Source organism: Alligator sinensis, unplaced genomic scaffold, assembly GCF_000455745.1.
Source record: "Alligator sinensis unplaced genomic scaffold, ASM45574v1 scaffold1446_1, whole genome shotgun sequence".
NCBI lineage: Eukaryota > Metazoa > Chordata > Crocodylia > Alligatoridae > Alligator > Alligator sinensis.
Genome location: NW_005843681.1, coordinates 29493 through 36276, shown reverse-complemented (window position 1 = coordinate 36276; position 6784 = coordinate 29493). Strand labels below are relative to the sequence as shown.

General features: G+C 64.7%; 1 protein-coding gene across 1 annotated transcript in view; it reads left to right on the top strand.

The window, feature by feature from the left end:
- HAUS5 (HAUS augmin like complex subunit 5) overlaps positions 1-6498 on the top strand; it is a 7835-nt gene extending 1337 nt beyond the window's left edge. Inside the window, exons 3-19 of the mRNA XM_025195652.1 lie at positions 423-455; positions 630-654; positions 767-899; positions 1108-1267; positions 1724-1799; positions 2376-2455; positions 2532-2592; positions 2724-2851; positions 3179-3257; positions 3673-3818; positions 4072-4234; positions 4444-4524; positions 4619-4761; positions 4904-5018; positions 5140-5269; positions 5450-5582; positions 6045-6498. Of these exons, the coding sequence (XP_025051437.1) occupies positions 423-455; positions 630-654; positions 767-899; positions 1108-1267; positions 1724-1799; positions 2376-2455; positions 2532-2592; positions 2724-2851; positions 3179-3257; positions 3673-3818; positions 4072-4234; positions 4444-4524; positions 4619-4761; positions 4904-5018; positions 5140-5269; positions 5450-5582; positions 6045-6177 (1819 nt within the window). The 3' untranslated portion in view covers positions 6178-6498. The remainder of the gene's footprint in view (positions 1-422; positions 456-629; positions 655-766; positions 900-1107; positions 1268-1723; positions 1800-2375; positions 2456-2531; positions 2593-2723; positions 2852-3178; positions 3258-3672; positions 3819-4071; positions 4235-4443; positions 4525-4618; positions 4762-4903; positions 5019-5139; positions 5270-5449; positions 5583-6044) is intronic.
- Positions 6499-6784: the final 286 nt, after the last annotated feature.

The window sequence follows — 6784 nt, the reverse complement described above, 5'->3', positions numbered from 1 at the left end:
TCCCTGTCTTTGCCTCCCAAGTATTGACTTGTCTAGGCTCCTGCAGCCCCCTGCTCTGCCCCAGATCCTTCTGCACCCCCCAGTGGGGAAGGACCCAGGTGTCTGGGCCCCACGTACCCCCCACTGTGACCCCCAGATCCACCCCCAGCTGGGGTGGGAACCCAGGGGTCCAGGCTCCCAGCATGCCCCCAATACCTGGGGCAGCATCTGGGCTCCTGCAGCCCCCACTCCGACCCCCCAGATCTGTCTCCACCTCCCAGTAGGGAAGGACCGAGACATTCAGGCCCTCCTTCCCCTCTGACCCCCAGATTTCCACCCCCCCAATGGGGGGTGCACCCAGGGTCCTATGCTCCTGCCCCCCCGCGCGCAAGGAGGGACCCAGGTCAGAGTCGCTCCTTGAGCAGTTCTTTCTTTTTCTTCAGGACCGTGAAGAAGATCAAAGGGAATTTGCTGTGGTATCCTGCCTCCTGGCCCCCTCCCCCCTCTCTGCCCTGCCCCTTCCCATACGCTGCCCCAGGTCCATCCCCTGGCCTGGGCCCACCTGTCCCAGGCTCTGTCTCCCGGGCCTGACTGCCCCCCCCCCTTGGGTTTGTCTGTCCGTTCAGCTCCTTAACACAGGACATGGCCAGGTACCAGCACCTGGAGGAAGCCAAGGTGAGTGCTGAGGGGACGTGGGGGCATGAGGCTGCTGGGTCCTTCCTGAAGCCCCTGGGGAGGGGTTGGCCTGGTCCCTCTCCCACCATTAACCAACCCCTCCCTCCCTCAGGGCCAGCCTGGGGCGCCAACCAGGCAGGGGGAGCAGTGCCAGCGCCTGACCCAGGACATCGCCCGCCTCCGGGCCGAGCAGCAGCAGCTGGATCTGCAGGTGGAGAGCGCCCAGCGCCAGCTCCAGGCGGAAGGTGAGGGGGCCCGGGGGCCCCGGCGCCTGGGTTCTGCCCCGCTCTGGGAGGGCAGCGGAGGCCGGGGTTTAGCGTCTGGGTGCTGGGTTCTGTCTAGCTCTGAGAAGAGACCTGAGGCTGGCGGGGTGGGGGGAGTCTGGACGCCTGGGCTCTCTTGCTGCGCTTGGGAGGGCGGGGCGGGTGTGCTGACACTGCTCCCTCCTCGCAGAGGAGGCCCTGGCGATAGTGCAGGAGCAGGTGTGGGACGCGCGGCGCCGGGCGCTGCTGCTCCAGGCCTACATGGCGCGGGTGGCCCGGCAGCGCCAGCACCTGCAGGATGGGGCCGCCCAGCTTGGCGCCTGGCTCACGCGGCTGCAGGACATTGGCAGGTTGGGCAGCCTCGACCCCTCACGTCGGCTGGCGGGGGGGGGCAGGGGGGCTGTACACTGTATCCCAGAATCCTTTGCTCCCCAGGAAGTTGTAGGCACGAGGCCTGCTTCTCTTGGGAGCAGTTTCCCAGCATCTTTTGCTCCTCAAATCTATACGTTTCTAGGTACCCCCTAGGAGCCCAGTTCCCAGAATGCTTTGCTTCCTAGGGGGTTGTGGACCAATGGCCTGCTTGTTTTGGATATAGTTTCCCAGCATCCTTTGCTCCTCATGGGTGCAGGCCTGAGGGTGGTTTCCCAGAATCCTGTGTGGCTCCGCCCTGCAGCCAGGTGCTGGACTCTGTTCCGGTGTGGGATCCCTGGGGGGCCTGGTCCCTGAGTGGACGGGTTGGGGCATGGGGGAAGAGCAGGGGTCTCTGTCTTCCCTGCCCCCTCCTCACGGCCTGTTCGGCCCTGCAGGAAGGCACAGGAGGAGCTGGTGCTGCCCGGACCCCGCTTGGACCCCGCGATCCCCGTTCCAGAGCCTGAGCCGCTGGTGGGTTGTGGGGATCCTGGTCGGGGGGGCGCAGTCTGGTCCCCTGGACTGCACTGGCTGAGGGGTGGATCCCATGGGCAGAGTCCTCCTGGACTGGGACTTAGTTGTGTCACTTTGGGATTCCCAGTGAAGGTCCGGTGGTGGGATCTGGTGATTGTGGGGGTGTTGGGCTCTGGGTGCTGTGTGGGGGATCCCATGCAAAGGCATGTGGGATCTGGTATTTGGGGAGCATGGGACTCAGTGGCCGTAGAGCAGTCAGGAGTGGGATCTGGAGATCCTTGGAGAGGATTGGGGGAGATGGGTGGGCAGGGAATTTGGTGGTTGGAGCAGGGCCAAGGCAGGGGGCATGGGCTCCGGCAGCAGCCAAGGACCTGCCTGCTGGGAGGCAGTTTAATGGAGGTACATTGCCGGGATCTGCTGGTGGTCACATCCCAGCAGGGGAGGAACCTAGTGGTCCCCTGGGGAATCTGGTGGGCTGAGGGAGAAGAGCCAGGGGCAGAAATACCCTCCTCCCACCTGGGAGGTGTGAGGGATCCTGGGGCTTTGCTGACCTCCTCCCCATTTGTGTCTCTGCAGCGGGCTGTGCGGGCAGCCTGTCAGCTCCGGGCTGACTTCATGAAGACCCTCCTGGAGCATGACACAGCAGGGATCCTCCAGTAAGCCCCCAACCATCCCATCCCTTGCCCCCTGCTCTGCCTCCCCTGTGACCCTTCTTTCTCTTTCTCTCTGCAGTAGCAGGATGAACACGGAGCTGCTGGATGCCTCCTACCAGCACTGGCTGAGCGCAGTGGAGGTACTGGGACCATGGGGCTTGCGACAGGGGACCCCCTAGCCCCACATCTGGGGGGTGCAGATGGGAACGGCCCCTTGTGGAGGCCTGCCCAAGCCCCCCTGCAACCCCCACCCCATCTGTCTTCCCCCTAGGACACGGTGAGCTCCCACCCCCCTGGTCACCTACTGTCAGCGCTGCAGCACCTGGCGCTGGAGGACATGCGGCAGCTGCAGGAATTGACCCACCATGTTGATGTTCCCCGTGACATCCAGGCCCTCAAGTGGGTGTGCCGGGGGGTGGGAACCAGGGAGGCCCTTGGGGTCATGGGGCGGGCCACAGGCACGCCCTGCTCTTGGGGTCTGGATGGTCCTAGTGGTCAGCCCATGCTGCAGATAGGTTGGGTGTGGGCCAGGGCTGGGGCCTGTCTCCCCTGATGGAGGTGGCTGCATTGCAGGGGTATTGCTACAGCCCCTGGTGGAAGCAGGCAGTGCTGCCACCTGGTTCCCTCCCAGCTGTGCAGGCCCCTGCAGGGTGTGGGGGAAGGGGAACGGATTGTGCCCTATCTGTGCCCCCTGGCCTTGCAGCTTCAGCCCACTCCTCCCTGCAGGTTCCAGCTCCACGGGGCTCATTTGGAAGATCTCTCTGCATCTGCTGGGGCCCTGCCCTCTGTCCGGGGCTTGCTCCAGGTAAGCCAGGGGGTGGGGGGTGAGCAGCTGAGGGTAGGTGCAGTGCGGAGTGGGGGGTATGTAGGTGGTGCAGGGCTGTATGATAGGGCTGGGGTGCCCAAATGGGGGGGAGGGTAATATGGATTTGTGGGGATCTCATGGATGTGGGTTGCAAGGGCATGCACCAAGTGGCTGAGGAACAGCAGGGGCAGGGCTGGGAAATGCTGGAGGGGGCCGTGTTGGGACTGGGGGTGGATTTCTGGGTGCTGGTGCTGGGCACCGGGGTCCTTGGATTAGGAGATGTAGCTGGTGGGACTGTCTGTGGGGCGTGGTCCCTGGTGCTATGTCCTCCAAAGCCTGGGGGTCGGTCAGGGGGCCAGACCTGTTTGTGGGATGGTTATAATGTAGGGAGATTATAGTATGCTTTGTTCCCCAGGAAGGCTGGGGCCAGTGCGAGGCGCTGTGGGCCCAGCAGCTGTCCCTGCACGCACAGTGCCGGCACCTGAAGGAGGAGTTGGCAGTCCGGCTGGCAGAGGCCCATCGACTGCTGGCTGATGGCTCGGAGCGTGCCATTCTTGCCAGGTACCTGCCCTCTTGTGTCCTGCCTTTCCTCCCTGCCTTGCTGGTGCCCCTCACTCCCAACTTGCAGCCCCATGCCCTGTTACTGCCCCTTATACCCCGGGTGGTCTTTGTGTTGCCTAGGGCAGGCCCCAGCTGCTGGGTAAGAGCACCCCCTGGTAGAGGGAGGCCTCTATTGCCTGTCAGGCACTTCCCCAGCCCTGGAGCACCTGCTTCTCTTCCCCCATGTATTGTTCTCCTGCCCCTCACCCCCTAGGGCAGCACTGGAGCTGGAGCTGCGGGTGGTGCGCCTGGCTGGGCAGCGGGATGGGCTGCTGCGGAGCTGCCGTGCACTGGAACAGGAGGCAGGTGCCCGCCGGGCTGAGCTGCAGGCCCTGCAGGGCAAGCGGCAGCAGATCCTGGACTTCCGCCTTCTGGTGGTGAGTTGGGGGCAGGGGCAGAGGGCTGCGAGTTGGGAGTGAGGGGCACTGACAGGATGGAGAGGGGGCAGGGGGGTGCAGGTTAGGAGTGAGGCATAGCGGCAGGAGGGCTGGAGATAGACTTGGGGCTGTGGGCTGGGAGTGAGGGTCACCAGCAGGGTGGAGAGGCTGTAGGGGGCTGCAGGCTGAGCCTGATCCTGTTCCTTCAGGATGAGAAGCAGCAGAATATCCAGGCACTGATCAAGGGCACCTCATTCATCAAGTCCCAGCTCCGTAAGCACCAGGCTGAGGTGAGAGATCAGAGACCCCCCCCAAGACTAAGAGTGGGAGGGAGGGGGCTGTGGGTTGGGTGTGAGGAGCCACGATAACCCTGTCTCCCCCCAGGTGCGGGCCTGGTCCCAGGGACGCCTGGCAGGGGCTGAGGAGGCCCTGGCCCTGGAGTGCCAGCACCTGCAGGGGGGTGTTGAGCGAGAGCTCGGCCAGTTTGGGGCCATCGCCCTGCCTGTCCTTCTGTGCCGCCACTTGGGGTGAGTACCGGATGCCTGGGGTCTCTGGGGCAGGGCTAGGGGGCTGGGAGCCTGGATGATTGGCACATCCCTGCTCTGGCTCACAGGTGGGTGAGGGGCAGGGCCTCAAGTCAGAGGTACAACCCCGATCCCTCCCTCCCAGGTCAGCACCAGCCTCATGCCATCAGCTGTCCCTCCACTGGCTGGTGGGGGCAGGGGTTGGGGTGCCCCGCCCCTTCCTGGGCATGTGCCAGAGCTTGGGGTTCCCCCCCTACAAGGTGAGTATCTCTGCCCCACTCCCTGGGCTCCTCCAAGCGGGGGTTGAAATCCCCAGCAGGCTAGGCTCTACCCCCCGCACTTGGAGGCAGAGCCAGTGCCTTTGCACCCATCTCCCCGCAGGCCCCCGAGCAGCTCCTGGCGCACGCGGTGGAGCTGAGGCAGGATGTGTGGCACCTCCGGGTCCAGCTGGGTGCCAAGGCACGGGCACTGGCTGGGCTTCAGGCCTCGCATGGGGATGAGGACGTGCAAGGTGAGCGCGCACAAGAAAAAGGAGGAACGGAGCCATGGCAGGAGGGGCTGGAGTATCCCCGTGCTGCGGTCTTACGCCACCATGGGGCCAGCACTCATGAGGTCACAGGAGCCCTTGCCACAAGAGTGCAGCACCCCAGGTCTCAGCACGGTGGGACTCATCCTGCACTTGTGTCCCCAGCCCTGGTGCGAGCCGTACGAGAGCACGACCAGGAGCAGGAGAATGCCCTGGCTCCGCAGGTACGCCGTGTCACGGAGCAGTGCCAGCGCCGCCTCGAGCACTGGCCCCAGCTGCAGGCTGCTGTGGATGCGTGGTGAGGAGACCTTGCATGCTGGGCAGGGGTGGGGCGGGACATCTGGGTGTAGGGCTGCTCTGAGGGGACGGGGCCAAGGAAGCTGGCCCTGCGCACCCCCTGCAGAGTGGCCGTGCCCCTGGTATGGCAGGGGGTGGGTCTGCATGATTCCTAAGGCCCCTGCTACCGGTGCAAATCATAGCTGGATGGAAACCAGTTTTGACCAGTCTGAATTCATGGTGCGATTCACCAGTGAACTGGGTTATATGTGTCACGTGTAGCAGGAGCCTGAAGTGGGGGGACATGGTAGAGCCTTGGGGCCGTGTCTGGCAAGGACGGGGCGCTGGATCTTGTCCACCGCCCCCCGTCTGGGTGTGGGTGGGGGTACGAGGTGTCGAATTGGGGAGGGCAGAGGGGGTGGGGCTTGTGCTGGGAGTGGGGCAGGAGCCCACTGACCCCTCCATTTCCGCCCCCGCCCCCCAGGTGGGAGCAGCCGGGGCAGTTTGTGCTGCCGGAGTGCCGACGCCTGGGCCTCACCCTGCCCCAGTGGCTGGAGCGCTGGACCCTGGCTGCCTCTGCTCTCCAGCGCCACCACCAGCAGTGTGCCTGGGACTGAGGTCCTGCCCCAGGACGGAGCCGTGCTGGCCGCACTGCAGAGAAGCTGCCTGGGGACCCGACAAGAGGGCCAGCTACTAGCACCAGTGCCCACACCTATGGGGGTGTGGCCATGCCCACCTGGGCAGGGCTACATGATCCCACCCGTGAGGGGGTAGCCAAGTAGCCGCTGCACCCTCAGAGGCAGGGCTCTGCCAGTCACAGCCAAGGCGTGTGGTGGGCGGGAAACCATGCTCCTGGGTGTCCAAGGTGGGACGTTTGTGGGGACGGAGATGTGGGGGTGTTCTGTACTAGTTACTTCTCAATAAACATTTGCATTACACCCACAGCAGCGATGGCCACTCAGGGATGCTGGGCAGGCCTGGCAGGGCTCTACCCACCTGGGGGTGTAGCCTTAGGGCCCTTCAGCCCTTTTCCCCTCATGCAGCTCCTGCAGGGTGTGGGGTTTTTCGGCAGGGGGTCCCTGTGGCAGTTGTGTGGCTTTGTGGGCCTGTCTCTGTTGATGCACGTGTGTGTCCCGCGTGGTGCCACGTTGCCCCGCAGGGGATGGGTTCCTCTTCCATCGCACGCACGGACCCCAAGCGTCAGGTTCAGGTGTGCGGTGCCTC